Source organism: Xyrauchen texanus, chromosome 43 (assembly GCF_025860055.1).
Source record: "Xyrauchen texanus isolate HMW12.3.18 chromosome 43, RBS_HiC_50CHRs, whole genome shotgun sequence".
NCBI lineage: Eukaryota > Metazoa > Chordata > Actinopteri > Cypriniformes > Catostomidae > Xyrauchen > Xyrauchen texanus.
In genome coordinates, this window is record NC_068318.1 from 27649282 (window position 1) to 27669004 (window position 19723).

A 19723-nucleotide genomic window follows, 5' to 3' on the forward strand; every position below is an offset into this window, starting at 1 on the left:
CCAATGTAATGATGTAATCTCAATTGTCTGGTAACCATTTGCTGAAGCTTTGTTTAAACTTTGAGTGGCGAGTTACAACGCTTGATGGAAGTACAATGCCGGCGGTAACGCTGAAGCAGACACTTCACAAAAGAAGAGCTCAATGTATACTGTAATGCTGACGTAAGTCATGAGGAAGCCCCTAAAAGCATCCCAATTGTCATTTTAGCTTTAAGAGTGGTATTCACAAGAGCCCACTTTGTTGACTATATGCATCCTCAAAGCACACGTTTACAGAGCCTGCAATGATGCATGGTACCAATGGGACTACTAATCGACAGTCTATGTGGCATTACGTCAACAAAATACTATATAAAGTGTAGACTTGGACAAGGACCATAAAGGCTTAGGGCGGCATTTGGGAATGGGCCATAATATAATGTTGGCATGAGTGAAACGTGGAAACATACTGTACTTGCATGCACTCTCTGAGATTGAAAATGCATAAAAAGGCACACTTAGAAGATTAGCTTACTTCTCATTCGTGCTCAAAGAGTGGTGTGTTTAGAATCAGTTCTTGTAGACTCTATCCAATAAGCATTTATGGATTGGTTTCTACATGTTACACTGTGTTCTAAACAGGGCGTTTCCAGTAACAAGTAATTTTTTGATCCACACTGAAAATGAAAATACTATATGTGACATGACAAAATCCCAAACAATCAGACCGTATTTAATTATAAAATAAATGAAGTTGGACCAACATATAAAAAAAGTTCAAATTAAATAAACCTTAGTAAATCACTTTGCATCACCGTACATTTGCATAATCTTGACTCTGCTCTTAGTTGCATCAGCAACAGTCCCTCATGTCGCCACAAATCGCCATTGCCATACACTGAATGGCACTGTTAGTGTGAAACCCTTTAGGAATTACCGCTTGAAGCTTTATCATGCTGCATCTGGTTAAGACACTTGTAAAACCCAGCTTTTCGCCAACTCACCAGTGTGAACAGACTCCCGGCAGAACTGCAGGCTGAGGTGCGAACGTCTGGTCAAGCAGGTCACGTACCTCTCCAGCACATACCAGCACATCTCATAGAAGAAAGGGTAGCGGAATTTGGAGAGAACCTGAAATGGATTTAGAATGTAATGTTATTGAGAACGCACATGAAACCAATATATCCTATTAACTTCACCAAAACAGAGCTCTCATGTATGAGGAAACAACAACATAACTAAGATGCTTCTCATGCTCATATCTTTCCATTCTGGTTCCTCTCCAGGGAAGAAACTCACATTCTCAGAGTTATGGAGTGCTCGTGCTCTCATTCCCTCGTGCCTCCTTCAGCCAGGGCTAAATATAGAGCACTGCAATAATGCACCCCCAGAACAACACAGCCAATGCCATGATCTGTCTTCTTCTCTGCCTGCTCTGTCTAGCAAATATAAAAATAGCCTGGCAGAACAACTCAAAGAATCTCAGCAGTCTGCTACCTTAGGGTGAGAAAGACTGTTACTGGTTTGTCACTTTGAAATGTCACAGTATGTGTTGACTGTTGTCCCTAAAATTGCCTTTTCCCGTCAGTAAACAAGTCAATCAGAGGCGAGGGATTTTTGTGGAGAGTTTTTCTTGTTTCCAGTCCTCTTAAATTTAAAGGTGAAATGTGTTATTTCTGCACCACTAGCATCATTTTTAAACATGTTTCCTGAACACTCCCCCCGTCTTCTATTGGTCAGATAAACAGGTTGTACATCTCCAAACTCACACCATTGGTTTAGCCAATTTTGCTATGTCGGGCTGGTCAGGATTCTCAAAACAACTCTTTTGATAGTGCCATAACGCCACAGAGTTTACACTTTTTATGGGTAATCAACCTACGAATGGCATAAATGTCTATACACCGATCAGCCACAACATTAAAACCCCCTGCCTAATATTGTATAAGTCCCCCTTGTGCTGCCAAAACAGCGTCAACCCGCATCTCGAAATAGCATTCTGAGATGATATACTTCTCAACCCAATTGTATAGAGTGGTTATCTGAGTTACTGTAGACGCTGTCAGTTCGAACCATTCTGGCCATTCTCTGTTGACCTCTCTCATCAACAAGGCATTTCTGTCCACAGAGCTGCCACTCACTTGTTGTTTTTTGTTTTTGGCACCATTCAGAGTAAATCCTAGAGACTGTCGTGTGTGAAAATCCCAGGAGATCAGCAGTTACAGAAGTGTTTTAGTGAGGTTTTGGTGTCGTTGTGGGGAATATATTTTATTTATGCATCAACCTCTTCTTTGAATGATGATTAAGTCTTAAAAATCCTGATAAATTATTCTTTCATCTTGGAATATATTAAACCACCAGTCTCAAAACAGATGACATTTCTGATATGCTAATGAATCAAAATAACTTTCAAAAGATCATGTTCAGAATTGACTTCCACCTGACACAAATCATTCGACACTTCATCTCAGCTGACAAATCAAGAACCAATCTATATATTATCTATATATGTATTTATTTATTTAATAAACGCTTTACCTTTGTCCTGTTCTCAATCTCATAGACAGTCAGCTGCATGGGAATGTTAAAACTGTGCAGAATATTCCCGCCAAACACCAAGGTGTCCTCTGGAGTGTAGACGGCATGGATCCAGCCTGCAAACACGCATTAGATGGCAAAAATCTGAATTATATAATATTTTTGTTGCACTGTCAGCAGCATCATGCAAGTGCGAAAGTTCTTAGTAACCGATGTCTTTGTAGAAATGTCCTATTCACAGTAAGCCATGATTCAAATATCCAATTACAGGGGATTATTGAGATGAAGCGAGTAATATTTGGCTGGTCATACGATCTTAACATGGCGGCCATCATGAATCTGCGCTCAGCACCATATGTAGAATAAAGCTGTTTTTTTCTCTAGTACTACTCTATTTAAATTTAGCAAAAAAACACATTCTGAGAAGGAAGAGTTGAACACAGGTCTGAAAACTGTACTTCCTCAATGTGTCTTTGAAGCTCCTTTCTCAGAGCTAACCCACAACAAATGCAACTCAAATCAACATAACAATGAATTAAGTACAGAAAACATTAAAACTCCTTATCTCATAGTTTGGAAAAACTAGGTTGTTGAATCTGATAATTAACATGCAAGAAGAAAGGTTAAAATTAGACTATAATAATATGAAAATCGTGACATATGCACAACACTCCCTTAAATGCTGAGTTAACATGCATAGGCTCAGTGCCTCACCTGAAGGGATGAAGAACGTGTAACCCTGTTTCAGCTCTACTCTCTGGCATCCATCTGCACGATCACCCAGGAAGAAATCACTCTGTTTACCTGACAGCACCCAGTCCTCATACAGAGACAGATTGTGTGGGCTCGGTGGAATCAGCCAGAAAACCTGAGTAAGAAAGATAGGAATGCAGGTGTGATTCTAAATCAGGATATGATTTTTCTTCTTTAAAATTAATCATTCATATGCTCTTGTCAGCATTAATCCATTCATTGTAATTTATTTATCCCTTCCTCTCTCTCTTAAAGTGTTCCTGTAGCTCAAACAGTAGAGCACAGAGCTGCAATGCCAAGGTCTTTTGTTCATGTGCGTTCAGACTCCAGCCATACGGCAGGGTCCGAAAGTCTGAAACCACATTGAAAATCTGCCATTTTCTTATTTGAATTAAAACCTGGAAATAAATAAAAAAATGTAAACTTAAAAAGTTTTTACGTAATATGAAGAAAACCTTTAAATAGTATGCACTATTTCCAGGTCCCTAATCAAATACAAGCACATTTGTGACAATGACCATGATAACTCCTTTGCACAAAAAGGTCAGATTTTGTTGCTTTCATTAAAGCACGCAAGATACTCTATGGAACATTCTCAAATCATGCTGGATAACATAGTTTATCACATTCCATGTGAGTCCACGCCAGCTCGAATGCATGCTTTCACCAAATACTAAGGAATTCTGAAATTCTTATTTATTTTTTAATTCCAATCTACACTCTAATTGTTATGCTGGCAATTCTCTCTTAAACGTGCAAGCCTAAAAAACGGTTATTACAAGCCGAGACCCTTGTTGGTTTCTTTTACTGGTGAAATCAAAAGGCTTATATAACAGGGATAAACTAGAATCCAGGTTCCTTGAAATTCCTTTAGTAATGCACGTGTCATCCTTGTGATTCTTGCACAAACCAGCGCTCTGACTTGACCTTTTAGTGCGGATATTATTTGATACCCTCCAGCAAACACGCACAAACTCACACATCTGCACAAGGAGCATTTGTGCTGACAGTGCAGCCCCAGGTGCGATGCAACAATGCAAACAGGGATGAGATTCATTTACAGGGCCTCTGGATACCTGATCTTCACAGACCACAAGCAAAGACAATCCTGCAGCACTCTGCACTCTTCAAACTCACCGTCAGCTTGCAAACATTAGTAATAACAGAAAATAAATGCAATTCTTTTTCATTCAGACAAACTCTTGGGTGTTCAGTAAGGGAGAGTTTTGGTTTTTCTGAAGAAAATGTGAGTTTTGCTTGCCCGTATAAAAGCTGCCACCACAAATCTTGGGGGTTGTGGTGGTTGCCAGGGCATTGCTAGCCTAGTTGCTAGGGTGCTCTGGGTGGTTGCTAAGAGGTTGCTCACTGGCAACAACCACAACCACAGTCTCTAGATATTAATTAAAGCCAGATACATTGGCCAGGCCAATTAACGAATTGGCCGATATTTGGCCATTTTGAAATAATCGGATAATAACCTCCCTGTTTGGCCAATTAACAAAACTTTTGGATTCACTCTGTGTACATTTAAAATCTGCAGACAGCCTGTAGCCTCTAGATGTTCTGTTATCAACTATTAATTTCAGCAATTCTGTATATGTCTCATATGCAATCAGTAGATTGTATAATTGTCCTTATATTGGCCACCTTGCTCTCTAGATATTGGCATTGGTATCAGCCATTGAAAAACCTGATTTGGTGGATCACAAGATATGTCCCAGGTCCATCTGTCAATGTGGTATTATGGGATATTTTTTTCACGCGCTTTATCGCCCGCAAGGTGAAAGTCTGATTGCTTAGAAAAATAAAAGCACACCACTCCTCAACAAGCCGCATGATTTAATGTCTCAATCATAATTTGTCATGTTCAGGAGGAGTTACGTACACACTAAAGGTTAATACTTACAATTTGGGGTTTGTACATATTGCAAAGGTTTGCATACTTGCCTTCCTTCCTTTGAAGACATGATACCATACTGATGTGCCACCAAAGTCGATGTGGAAGTCAGTGAAACAGCCTTTTACACTCATCAGACAGTATCTTCAGAGAGAGAGAGAGAGAGAGAGAGAGAGAGAGAGAGAGAGAGAGAGACAGGGAAAGTACAAGGGTGATTCTCAACATCTGCATAAATACAGAAAAAATTATAAATCCATAACACAGTTTTTGTAATGTGTTGTTCTACTCCCTGAAAATTCATAATTCCTTCAAAGCCACCAACAGTGGAATTTCCCCTTATAAATCAACAGTTTTATTGATGCACAGCAAAACATTATCACTTCACTTAAAAAAAAAAAAAATTATGAAAATGTTTTGGTAATATTTTCAGTGATAAATCAAGTCTAACTTCTCTTCTGTGGACAGAACATACAGAGTGCAAGTCAGGGACATGGGTTTGTTTCAGATAAAGCCGTCTCAGCACCAGGACGGGGATGGAAGCTATTTGTGGCTTATGCATTTGTCATCTGCAGCATTTAGGAAGGAGAGAAATTAATCAAACCCCAAACAGTCTCTGTGTCTGGTTAAAAATCTGCCCCACTGAGCTGCAAGACTATGAAAGTGAAGGAATCAGTTTGCTGTAATGAGCAAAAGACATCGCTCACCACGGGGCATCCTTCTTTTGGGGAATTAACTAAAAATGATTAATTATGAACCCAGATGGTTGAGAGCCTGAGAAACGACACTTCTAAATTAAGAGTCAGACCAAATTATGGATTTCAAAACGTTCTCTTGTGGGTGGACAAGTGAGTGACAGTTTAATTATTACCAGACACTTTTTGCATGTGGCATCACTATGTATACATCAGATCATGAAGTTGACATTCAAAGTATGGTAAATAGATGTCACTGAAGATGACATCATATTCTAGAGCATCAGCACACAAACACAATGAGCTAACTTTGGATCCAGATGTTTTCTAAAATTAAAATAAGTCAAACAGTTCAACCATAATCTAGATTGTTCGTAAAAAAACAAATCTCGCATTTAAATTTAGGAATGGATTTAGGAATGAAATTCGTTAAGTTTGTGTTTTATGAATAAGGCACATCGAATGTATGGCAACAGGAGTTTAATATGTTGTAACCTGAAACCACAGCAGAAACATCCTATAATTGGAGCTATAAGATGAAAGGTTATGAATAAATAAGCAATAGCTTCATACAGCAGTGCCATCACAGAGGCACTAATAATGTGGTCTTCCCCTTATTATTGGATGTACAGAAGTCAGATCTTTGCAGAGGTCATCAGGCAAATACTTTTATTGTCATAATAGAGATTCATATACAAATATTAATATGAAAAATTTTATAAAATTAAAATAAGATTAATTGTATGTTTGTTTGTTTTAAATTACATTATTAATATAGAAATTACACTATGCAAAACAAATTAAATTAAACGTACAAATATACGCATCTTAATGGAGATAACTCATCAAATGCATTGTCCCAATATCTCATTTTGACCCTTAATTCATTGTTTTTCAAATGACTGTATCTATCTTTCATATCTTGCAGAATAGCATTGTTGTTTGCACAAATATTTCTGTATTAGAGCTATAATTTAATAACATAATGCCATAAACTTGAATTTATATTTTAGAAATTGTTCAATCAGTCCACTTTCTACAAACACAGGTCTCTCAAAACAAGTGCTTGATATAGCTCACGTGTAAGGGACCCATTTGAAACGCACACTGCTGCATCCCATGTCACCCGTCCCACACAGTAATCAGTGAGGCGAATGACACACCAAAGCAGCCAAAACAAAACTGTAACCTTGATATTCACAAACATGCTGAGCCTTACATTCTTACTTCAAACCCATCACAAATTATGGAAAACAAGCGCTGTGGAAGACCATAACAAACATTTATTCCACCGGTCCACGTCAGCAAACGCTTTCATGTAGAATGACCACAAAGTAAACTAGCAAAGAGTTCATCAAACTGTACAGAGCTTTTACAAAATCCTTAAGGAAGCCCTAAAAAATAACACCCATCTACACATAGTCTTCTGTGTAAAAAAAATTAATAAAATAGACATACCCGACATAATTTTATCCCCATTTGAGCCACTTCACCCTGGCTCTGATATCTGCCCAAGTTACCCAAATAAAAAGAACTGCAGTGACTTTTAGCTCTGAATTCTTCCTTTATAAAGAGCTCCATGAATACAGAGAGAGGGGAGGAGTGAGTCAAAGGGGAGAGATAGAGAGAAAGTGAGATACAGACAGAAAGAGAGAGAGAGAGAGAGAGAGAGAGAGAGAGAGAGAGACAGGGAGAGAGCTTTACAGTGTAGGAAATGCTACTATTCAATACTCTGATTGGCTCAAGGAGATTCATTGGAATACTGCAGCAGCTCATGAAGATCTGCCCCCTTTCCGCATTAGAAGTCTGCTGCCTAGCAACCTGCTGGAGTCACAGCCAGCTGCAGGCGAAAGAAATGCGCAGCATGCGCTGAGGAGCGAAGCAAGGGACTCTGGGAAATGAACACAGCTAGTCTTTGAGTACTACAGGATGTCAGAGAACAGTTTACTCAAACAGGTCGACTTTAGGTGTCAACAGAGAGCTATGTAAAACTGTTTCTGATAAGAAAAGCGAGAAGAAAATCTTCTAGTTGTAAAATATCAAACATCCCTGATAGCACACGTACATCACCGAGACGTCTAATTAATGTGTTTACATCTGGAGGACGTATTTTTTATTTTAATTGCTGCTCTGCAATACGTCTCTAAGACGTTTCCTCTCAAATATCAATAAGACACTCAAGCAGATGTCTTTGAGACATTTACATATGACTAGAATGTTTGCAAATCTTATATTTTTCAGATGTTTTGCATGCAAATTTTAAAGGAATGTTCCAGGTTCAACTTACTTAGTTAAGTTAAGTTAAGCTCAATCGACAGCATTTGTGGCATAATGTTGACGGCCATGGAGTCAAAATTCACTGAGTTGGTTACAAGAATCGGGGACATCGAGAAACGGATAGATTATCTGGAGTCATCGGAGAGGGAATTAGCATCTAACCCAATAGCAACCAAAAGTGGATTTGCAATGCATTTGGGAAATTGACGAAACAACGTCCACATTGTTGGAATTGCTGAGCACGAGGAAGGCCGAGATATGGTAAAATTCCTTGACGAGCTCTTCTCGAGTCTGCTCGACATAACGGGCCATAAGCTGGAAAACGAGCGAGCTCACAGGGTTCCGGCAAGTAGATCCGCTGAGGGAGACAGGCCCAGATCAATTCTGTCCAAATTTCAGGAGCTAATCCGATAAAGATCTTGTGTTACAAGAGGCGAGGAGTAAAGGAACGCTTTCTTGGAAGAACCACAGCATTTTCTTGTTCCCAGACTTTGCGAATTCAACAAGAGAGAAACGTGATTGATTCAAGGAATGCAAGAAACTCTTACATCAATGGAAGGTCCCTTATGCACAAATTTTTCTGGCTAAATTGAGAATAGATACTGAGGATGGACGTAGAGAATTTACATGCCCACAGAAAGCAATGTCCTTCATAAAAACATTGGAGTGAGTGAGCCATTTAGTGACTTTCATGTTGCTGTTTAGTGGGCCTGATTCATTAAAAATTCACTTGACTGTCCGAGGAAGCTGGAGGCCTTTTTTTCATCTCTTTTTGTGGTGGTTCCGCCAAGTGGCTGGAGTTTGTTTTGTGTAATATAATTTCTTTGGGACAGATTGTGGATAAATTTGCACGTTTTTGGTGCTTATGCCTCCTGTTGCCTTGAGTTTGTTTCGTGGAATATCTCTTGCAGGACACAGAGTGTTTGGGTCTTTAGTTGTACTCATGCATCGGCCGAATAGGCCAGCTTACTGAACATTCGTTTTACTGCCCAAAGAACTGAACTGCTCCTTCCTTATTATTTATTATTCAGAGTCTGAGGGATGGAGCTTTAACTTCTATCAAGAGATTACGGGAGAAAGATTTAAACTTTGTATTGGAGGGAGTGTGGGTTAGGATTAAAAAAAAATTCAAGTCTGCATCTAGAGATGCAAGGGCACGCCTTATGCAAGTCAAGATTTTACAAAGATTTTATTGGACCACCTCTAGATTGTATAGGCTTTGGTTTTTAAGACACACCCACATGCTGGCAATGCCATCGGGCAATCAGAGGATGGAGACATGGCCCATGTTTTTTGGTGATGTACTGAGATCCAGCAATTCTGGTTGAAGGTTCAGAGTTTTGTGTGTGATGTGGTATATGTGTGTGTGTGTGTGTGTGTGTGTGTGTGTGTGTGTGTGTGTGTGTGTGTGTGTTTTTGTGTGTTGGAAGTGAATGGGGTCAATATTTGGAGGGTTTAAAGGCAGAAATATGAAACTTATCATTTTATAAAAGCACTTACATTAATTCTTCTGTTAAAACTCATGCATTATTTGAGCTGTAAAGTTCTTTAAATACAAATTTTTACATAAATTTTTGGGTTTTAGGGTTTGTTGACATTACAACGTTATGCAACGAAGTTGTATAATTGGCTGTAACTTAACACAAAAAAGGTTAGTAAGCAATTTTATCACAATAAAATCATGATTACATGCATATCCTTTATGTCTTGTGGCTATACTTTTGAAGAGTGAGTATTTTAATGTTCTAAAATTGGCCCCCATTAACTTCCATTGTAAGTGTCTCCCTGACAACCAGATTTTTGCTTTTTTTTTTTTAGAAAAGGAGGGACAAGTCAAAAAGTATTTTTGTGGTAATCGACATTATGCCGCAAATGCTGTCGATACAGCTTAACTTGTATTGAACCCAGTACATTACTTTAATTAGACTGTAATGCTTCCCAGATGAAAAGATCTAAAATCTCGTAGATGTATGTGTGCTATTTGGGATGTAATTCATCTATGAAGTGATTTCTGCACAGCTAATGGCACCAAACAAAATTGCAAAAATAGTGATTGTTTCCACACTGATTTTCCGAACACTATAAACTCAAAGTTCCGCCATTGGAAAAGAGCCGCCTCCTAGTTATCAGACAAGCTAACATGCACAGGCCATGGACTGATTCTTGTTTGCAGTTTAAAGACCCTAAGAGCAATTTCCCAGGACAACCATTTCAGTAAAATCTGTCAGGTAGTAGGGACAAAAATTATGGTAGCTTTAACCTAAAAATATATTTCTTGAATAGACACAAAATATTACCTCTGAACTTTGGGATACTTCATCTCAGACATGACGTTTGTGGCTTCAGTCTGCTTATGTTTAAGATGACATGGCCACATATTGTCCACCCAGTCCACCAGATCCACCTGCAAACATTGATCACAAATGGCCAAAACTCATTAAATTGATAAGTACTGACTTGTGTCACTGATCCTACTCCACACGCCCCGAGCCAGATTCGAACCGCTGATTCCCGGCAGGAGGCGGACATGCTAGCATGGAGGTTATAAAACCCATGGCCCTAGTTTCTGTGGCTAGTGCGTCTCTTAAGGCCAAGAGAGTGAGTTTTACACACTGCACAGCTATCATGTACCAGCAGTCTACAGTTACACCCACCCCCTAAACCTTACTCCCATCCGGGTCACGGGCGGCACCAGTTTTACAAGTCCTAATCGACCCATCCTGAGTGGGATTCGAACCGCCGATCATCGGCATGGGAGTCAAAGACGCTAGCAAGGAGGCTATAAAAGCCCTGGCTCTCGCGTCGGTCACTAGTGCATCTCTTAAGGCCAGGAGATTGAGGTTTACACACGGCACAACTATCACATACCAGCTGGCTACTGTTACACTTAAATACTATTTTGAATATAACATTTCCATGAAAAATGGCAGTTACCATGAACATGCAATTTTGTATCATGTAACATGTTTAAAGCGGACTTTATGCATGTTTCATTATCAACAAGAAAATCTGGTGTTTTACCACAGTGGGTCTTTTGATCAAGTTCTCCAGTTTGGTGTGACTGAACTCCAAGCTGATGACATTGAACAGCTTGTCACGTTCCTCCTCGGGCGTCTCGTAGTAGCGGACGAATTGAGCCATGCTCATCTCTGAACCTTTCTGTGTGCAAACATCCATCACGTCAACGGCCCGCCTACTGCCTGAATGTTCATACAGAAACATGTTATTAATGGGGGGAAATGATTTTGTGTTAATGTGAGATTTAATATTCTGGTAAGAGAATGATAAACCTGAATTCCTGATTTGCATGAATAGAAAACTTTAACCAGGGCTTTTCTTGTTATGCAGACACGCATAGCATAGCATAGCCTACTTTTAGTTGTAGTTGCAAAGCAGTACCACCAGAGGTCGTAACAGATTAAGATTCACAAGGGGACTGTTTGGAAAATGCAGTAGTTCTTCATTTTCTGATTTGGCATTGCTGTTAAGAGTTACAGCTACTTAGATCAGTTCCTCAATTAAACCATGCCGATTATTTATTATTAATATGAAAACATATGTATATGACATGTATGAAAAAATATACTCTTAAAAGCAACTTAGATTTAGCAAAGAACCATATGTGTGTGTAGAACTGTACTGCTGTATAGTTCTTGAGTCGGCTATATGGTTCTTTGATGTTCATGATGTTACTTAACAGTAATTACTCTTAATACACTGATAATTACAAATTATATAAATTAACTCTCATGTCATAAATAAAATATCTTTGTATACATATGAAGCTGGAGAGCATATGTAATTACTAAACCATAATAATGTAAAATACGATGCACTGAAAAAACATCATATTTATCAAGCTCACATATATTAACCTAGCTAAGCTCCAGATAAACTGATGCACCCTACTCCACTGAACGTCTTCACAATGCCAGCATGCAAAGCTATGCAGCTAGATGAGACATAGGGCCTATAGCACGTGTTTACTTTTATGATACAGGAGCAAAACGATGTCCTGTTCATGCAATCCACTTGCTCTTATTGGGATTTTGGCAGTATAAAACATATAAAGCACAATATAGCAAGTCCCAGTCAATAGGAATGACAACTAAAGATTACCAAAGCATAAAATGTTAACAAAACGTTTGGAAAATAAGTCTTCATTAATTGCCCCAACCACAGCTGCATATTCAGATGCATGTAAACAAGTCAAAAAATGACAAACACAGATGGCACCAAAAGTACAATGTAAGGCACTTACCAACCAATCCCTTGATTTCACTTACAGTAAATTCTGGATCTGGCATTCTGTATGTTCGATTAAACAAAGAATAGAATTATTTAAAATATAAACACAATTTAAAGACTATGAAATGAAACTGTAGTTATACAAATTGTATTTGTTCTTACCTAATTCCTAGTCCATCTTTGGCCTTAAATATAAGAGGGGTTCGGAGTGCTTCTCTTTGAACATATTCATAGGTAAAATCTAAGAGGCGATAAAAGGAATTGTTGTAAATTGTATATACATGGAATTCCAAAGTACTTCAATGAATACTGTGGTTCTTCCATGGTTCATGGTAACTATAGTATCATGTCCAAAAAAATACAATAAAATAAAAACAAGGATTTTATTTTCTAAACATGCATTTAAGAAAGATGCCATTTGTGATCCCTTTAACCTTTTTAGGTTAGATAGCTTGACTTTGAATAGAAGTAGATCCTTAATTTGGCAAGTAAAACTACAAAAGGAATTTCTCTTGGTGTAGGTGCTAACACAGTACAGACAAAAACATAAAAATATCACAAATATCAACTAAAAGAACACCAATTCAACAGAAAAGGGGGGTTAATGGAGGGGGTTAATGCACAAAACAGTAATAAAGATTAAAACATTATTATTTTTAAAATCACAAATATTATTTATTATGCAATAAGTATTACATAATATGTATTAATGTAGTATTTAACATCTATTAAAATACAATATGCAGTAATATATAATATACAGCTTTGTCGAAGAAAAGAAACATACCTTTTCCCTCCATATGCTGCACAAGTTCACTGTTGTATAAATGACTCTCAAGTTTGTCTTCTACGCTGAAGCCCCTGATGTTTGTTATTTCCTCAACATCTGACAAATCCTCGTTCTCATCGTACATCCTTCTGCAGATAGAGCGCTGCACGCGGGGAAATAAACATTTATAGATATAATGAAGATATTCTGTCGCATAGCCAAAGCTTGGCTGTGATATTATATAATTTGAACAAACGTTACATTATTAATCATTCCTTGCATAATAACAGTAGGCCTTAAACTCCCACCATCTTACAGCTATTATATAATTAATATATGTCAAATCAGTGTGCACGGAGTTAAACTTCACAATGCATATTAAAATAGGGGTGATGGGGCAACAATGTGTCCCGTTTCGCACGGCTACCATGTAGCGCGCGCCTGTATGTGGAGCATCTTGCTCGTTTTTAATATGAAACATGCGTCTTTTCCTGTTTATCGATACAAGCGCTATTGCATTTAACCTTTTAATGCAGCGTATGTTGTTTCTAGTATCTCGTATTGCAATGATATGCACAAGCCCCGCAGCGATCCGGTTCAGGCCACTCAACACAATACAGATTGATCTGAGACTCAAAGTCCCGATTTAAAACGAGCCTTCGCGAGGACAGGTTAAACTACACACCAGTTTGCGTCCGGATTCCGCACACGCCTCCATGTCCGAGCCTTTCGTCCGGTTTTATTCCCTCAGCGATTTATCTGGAGCATTTTTAACGCTAAAAGTTGTGCACACTTTGATTGCTTGTATAGAAAACTAAAGTAGGAACCATTTTTGTGTAGTGCAACGTGACGTCACGGTCAACAGAATCAAAACATTGCAGGGACGTCACGAGAACCGTGTTTATTAGGGGTCAAAACATTATCCAGAATTTTTTCGAAGTAAATGTCAGGGTTCAGATTCATTGTTCTTTTTGAAATCGTAGTTTGGAGGACATAAATCATTTTTGAAAGGCGTCATAATTCCTGTTTGTTTCTTCGGTGTGGCACGCGCTGTCCTGCACGCACGCGCTGCAGCTGCTGTCTCGTGCACATGCATATGCGTTCTATCGAGAATGAAAATAGTCTGTTGCAACAATTACTAAACTTTTGCTTACGTTTGCAATCCATATACATGCAAAGCATAAGCACCACTGATAGACTTAATTTAAAACCAGAATTGTCCAGGTCAATCTTTGAAACAGGTGTCTTGACTTTCACATAGGCGGTTTTTATGTAGATTTTTGGTATACATAAATTAAAATCAGATTTACACTTTTTTAATTTTGAATTGTTTACTAAACAAAATCATGATAACAGTGTTGAAATTTTAAAATGCCTACTGAGAAACAAAACAAAACATAAGATAAATTGATCCAACTTTGGAGACTTTAACTTTAAAGAGTTCACTTCTTCAAAGGATGATGTCATACTGACAATGTATTTTTTTTTATTAATGGAATCGTTCATTACTATAAAAATGCACAAAAAAATTTATGGTCACAGGGTTGACCAAGGAACACAATTTCAAGTCTTTTATACATTATTATACATTATTTAAACCAAAAATAGAAAAAGAAAACACACACACACACACACACACAGTGTGTGTTGTTTTTATAAAAATGTGTATATGGAAACAAAAGACATTCTCATGATGAAAGTAAAAGGGGGGAAACTGTATACACTGTATTATTAAGGTTGTATTACAAGTTTATGCATATGGTAGCATTAACTAACGATAAACTATATATATTTAAGTAATATCACACGAGCCAGAGTGCGATATGGCCCTACATCAGCACTGCTGTGATTCTGCCGTAGTTAATCACAGCAGTGCTGATGTAGGGCCATATAGCACGATTCCGAGTGTGATATTGCTTATATACAACAGTTCAATGAACAAGTACATTTTTTAAAAAATTGAAAAAACGAGTACATTCATAAAAATGCATTTGTGCATGGAACTACTTTCTTGCGCAACGGATCAGAATCTGCCATTGCTGGTTCAACAAATGATGTGTCCAAGCCTTCATTAGTAATTCAAAAAGTTCACTTCAGAAATAGTATCATGGCTTGTGCTGTTTCTAACAAGTTATTGGATAAACAAGGATGGGTGTGTGTGTGTGTGTGTGTGTGTGTGTGTGTGTGTAAGAGAGAGAGAGAGAGAGAGAGAAAGACAGAGTGTGTGCAATCACCTGTTTCCACTCCCAAGCAAAGATGCTGTCAGTGTCAGCGTTCTGAAGGTCAACATAATGTTTCTGGGTTTTTGCTAATGTGTTTGTTACAAAAACCTAAATTAATGCCGAAGAGGGCAGCGATATGATTTTTTTGCCCAGTTGTTCTTTAAAATACCGGGCCAATGTCTCTTCCCAGTCCACCCCTGTCGTCAAATCGCGCGCATCTTATCATGTGGCTTGTTGAGCACATTACGACAGAGACGTAGCGCGTGTGGAGGCTTCACGCTATTCGCTGCGGCATCCATGCAGAACTCATCACACACTCCACCAAGAGCAAGAATCACACATTACAGCGACCACAAGGAGGTTACCCCATGTGACTCTGCCTTCCCTAGCAACCGGGCCAATTTGGTAGCTTAGGGGAGCTGTTGGCTGGAGTCACTCAGCATGCCCTAGATTTGAACTCGCGACTCCAGGGGGCATTAGCTCAATATAATTCAGTTAATTGAGCGAGCAGTAAAAACTCAAGTTGAGTTAATACCATCAGGTAGAAGTTTGAATCTATTTGAATGTTTCATAGCAATGTGATCATATCACATTTTGACGACTGTGTTGAATTTCACTTGGACTTAATGCAATATAATTATGTTCTCATCTCAAAAATAAATGTATTAAGTTGATTTTAAGTGTACCAGTTACGTGTTTCCCGATAGAGCTGCTTTCCCTTTTTTCAGTGTATTTGATGGACACAGATGGCACCAGTTTTGTACAATTACCTATTTACCAAACAATTTCCCTTGACAAATTTCCTAATTATTTGACATTCACTCTGCTAAATTAAGAATAATACATTCAGATGCCAGTGAGAGAAATTCTTTTCACATTTAGTTTCATATGCATAGTGAATTTTAATTGAACATTATGGCGGGGAGAAGTGTTCTCGCTGAGACTTGTGGGTAATGCAGGCATGATGCGTCCAGTTTCACTTGGACAAGCCAAGTGTCTGTTTCGTGCGACGGGGATTCACCATTAAACTAAAGCCATGCTTCAGTTCAGCTGGATCTCATGAATTCGTGTATCCAGGATCTATCAGAGAGGTTCTCCTAACCTGTCCTCGGGTAATCATGAGTCGAAGCGAGCATTCGTTGCAGGCGCTGTCCTGGAGAAAGCTGTATTTGAGTAGAGCCAAACTCAAAGCCTCCAGTCGCACATCGGCTCTTTTATCGGGCTTCGCAATGGTGAGGTGCTGTTTATGACATGTTGATGTTGTGATGTCGTGTTTTTGTTCATGCAAATACCTGCAACACCGCACATTGGTTGTTTAAACACTTAGTTATTATTAAAGAGAAAGCGCGCGCGTGCAAGCTGTGTGCGCGCATGCATGCGCCAATTTGAAGTTTGGTCAAATTAACGAAATATTTTAGCTTGGCATCGCGGTTTGATCTGAAAAGTCTTCAAATGACTTAAAATAGCATGGCTTCTGGACCATCACAAACTGACAGCCACAGTTGTTTAACTTGTGCTAATGCTCGCCTGCAAGTATATGAATGAGTGGCTGCAGTTACTGCAGTTAATGTTTTTAAGACTCCTCAAGTGAGCATCACGAGAGAAGCACAAGACCGGAAATCATCGTACAAGTTAAATTCTCAGATACGTGCTCTGCCATGCATGTGCATTCAAACCCAGATTCAACAGTTTATGTGGCAGGGTTACCACAGTCATGGATATCCTGGAAATACCAATGATTTTTAAAATTGTGAGGTCTGTGGAAAAGTCATGGAAATAAGTAATACCTTAAATTAATGGAAGTTTGTATAGTGAACAAATGTTGCAAGATTTACCCTAAAATATTTAATCGGCTAGATATTGCTCTCTTTTTTTCTTTTTAATTCTGTTAACTAAACTTGCTCTCGAGCTGCCATCTAACACCAGTTTGCCTATTGAGGGTCTTTTTGGAGACATCTATACACTAATAAGCATCATTGTTTAAGTTTATTAATTCAAATGATTTGTACTTGACAATAAAAACAGAAATCCGCCCTGCAATGTCAATAAAATGATTTCTGAAAAGTACTTATCAGGTAATCATACAGGTAAGGAACAACGATACTAAGATGCGATCTTTGGGGGACATTTTGCTCTTTAGGATGGGCAAGTGGTTGACTCTTTATCGGACCAGGAGGGGGATGTCAGCTGTTTCTGGTGGGGCACAAGGAAATCTAGTGGGGCAATGCCCCCTCTAGCCACCCCCTCACCTTAGACCCGGCCAGCCAGGTAAGCCTGGAAAAGTTGAACCTTGATGAGAAAATCTCAACTAACAAGTTTAGTTTCAGCTCTTTGTTGCCTATGTTGTAGGTTTAGATGTGGAGGAGTTGTACTAGCAGATTAAAGGCCCCTGCACACCTCCAACGTCATTTACATCCAAATCTGGCCAAAACAATGGTGGTTTTGCATTCATTTTGGAGGCTTCCAACCACTTTCTAGGGCAAACTAAAAGGAAAACTTCTTACTGGCTGCTAAACACCTTCTTACTATCATAGGTATGTGTGACCTAGAGCTCCACCTACTTTGAGGACGAAAGCTAATCCTCATCTAGTCAGTTTAGATCAGTCAACATGAACACACCGTCTTGCAGAGTTATTAGGAAACTGGTGCAAACTCACAGGCCATTCACACATCTGTACAAATTAAAATATGCCTACCATCATTCTTTTGTGTATTCTACCCATTAACATTCTTTCATACACCCGTATTTGCAGTAGTATCGGTGTCATCGTAAATTACATTAACAGTGTAAATCAGTGGATATTATGGCCGTGTATAGCGTGTTTGCACACAAGGTAAACATTACAAATGACACATCTACTGCATATACAGTATATAACTTGAAATAATTATTGAGTTGTTAATACAGCTTCTTTACTGACTGGTCTTGTGCGAATTCTACTCATAACATGAGGCATGAAGTCATTGATGACACATTTTAATGTCGTATTAGTTGATGTTTTACATTTAGTCTTGAACACCTCATTTTTAAATGTACTCACATCAGTGTAGAGGGTGTCTGAATGTTCGCAAACAGTATATCGTTGCTCAGCTGTTTCAAACTTCTTTTTTGCTCTGAGCGAAGAACGACAAAGCACTTCGATGTGAGTGTGCTGGGGCTTTAAATGGATTCTTCACCCAAAAATGTACTCACCCTTCTGCCATCCCAAACTCGTATGACTTTCTGCGGAACGAAGATATTTTGCAGAATATCTCAGCTGTTATGTCAATGGAGTGTAAGTCGGTGGGGTCCTAATTTTTCTAGATCCAAAAAATCCATAAAGGTAGCATAAAAATAATGCATACAACTCGAGTGGTTTAACTCATGTAATCTGAAGCGATATGATGGTGAGAAACAAAGCAAAAATGAAGTCCATGTTAACCAAACGTTTTTACTTCTGCCCAGCTCTCCTATGCATGTTCCTTTGAGAAGCACGTTGAAGCGTTCTTGCGCTTGATGCATGGGTGTTTGCATATTCACACGAAAAGCTCGGGTTGTATCGCGCATGTGTCAGTTCTGGGTTGGTAACCTAAAGGTTGTAGGTTCAAACCTTGCAAAGGGTGATCCATGAACAATCACTATTGTGATTACCTCTGTTCTAGGGTGAGTGTCCTTGTAATTGTATGTTAAAAGTATCAAAAAAATGTATTCGGTTTATCATAATTGTCACTACATGTAGTTCACAAGTCTACATACGGTCTGTTTTTTTCTTTGCTTCTTTTCGTTCAACAGGTGGCTATGGTGGAAGTACAATTGGATACCAACCACAACTATCCACCAGGACTACTTATCGCTTTCAGCGCTTGCACTACAATCTTGGTGGCCGTCCACCTTTTCGCCCTCATGGTGAGCACCTGCATCCTGCCAAACATTGAAGCAGTTAGCAATGTGCACAACCTCAATTCGGTGAAGGAGTCCCCTCATGAGAAAATGCATCGCCACATCGAGCTTGCCTGGGCCTTTTCTACTGTCATTGGAACGCTTCTTTTCCTTGCCGAGGTGGTCTTGCTTTGCTGGGTCAAATTTTTACCCATTAAGCCTAAAGACCAGAAAAATGGTACTATCTCTGCTGGGGTGGCTGCTGCTATCACATCAACATCCATCATGGTGCCTTTCAGCTTGGTTTTTATCGTCTTCGCTGTGCATTTCTATCGCTCACTGGTCAGCCATAAAACTGACAGACAGTTTCAAGAGTTAGAAGAGTTGGAAGACTTACAAAATGAACTGGACCATAGAGGTGAAGTGTCCAAATTACAATCTCCCAGTTCCCTTTATCCTTAACTTTTTAAATCTGTGAAAGTGCAATTG

The 19723-nt window shown here is 38.8% G+C and overlaps 2 protein-coding genes across 4 annotated transcripts in view; one reads left to right on the forward strand and one right to left on the reverse strand.

Moving 5' to 3' along the window:
- Positions 1–14006, reverse strand: part of LOC127635697 (lysine-specific demethylase 2B) — a 29265-nt gene extending 15259 nt beyond the window's left edge. For 2 of the 3 annotated variants that reach the window (XM_052115910.1, XM_052115911.1), the window contains exons 1-10: positions 13839–14006; positions 13172–13316; positions 12547–12625; positions 12398–12444; positions 11158–11336; positions 10434–10540; positions 5218–5311; positions 3232–3385; positions 2518–2633; positions 984–1110 (exon numbers count right to left, since the gene is read on the reverse strand). In XM_052115910.1, coding sequence (XP_051971870.1) covers positions 984–1110; positions 2518–2633; positions 3232–3385; positions 5218–5311; positions 10434–10540; positions 11158–11336; positions 12398–12444; positions 12547–12625; positions 13172–13316; positions 13839–13871 — 1081 coding nt within the window. In that variant the 5' untranslated portion in view covers positions 13872–14006. Of the gene's footprint in view, positions 1–983; positions 1111–2517; positions 2634–3231; positions 3386–5217; positions 5312–7317; positions 7350–10433; positions 10541–11157; positions 11337–12397; positions 12445–12546; positions 12626–13171; positions 13317–13838 lie in introns of those variants that run through there. The other variant, XM_052115912.1, reaches the window with a different exon arrangement.
- Positions 14007–16366: 2360 nt separating this feature from the next.
- LOC127636011 (calcium release-activated calcium channel protein 1) lies at positions 16367–19723 on the forward strand. The gene is made up of 2 exons (XM_052116362.1): positions 16367–16607; positions 19148–19723. The coding sequence occupies exons 1-2, from the start codon at positions 16494–16496 to the stop codon at positions 19694–19696; spliced, it is 663 nt and encodes a 220-aa protein (XP_051972322.1). The 5' UTR covers positions 16367–16493; the 3' UTR covers positions 19697–19723.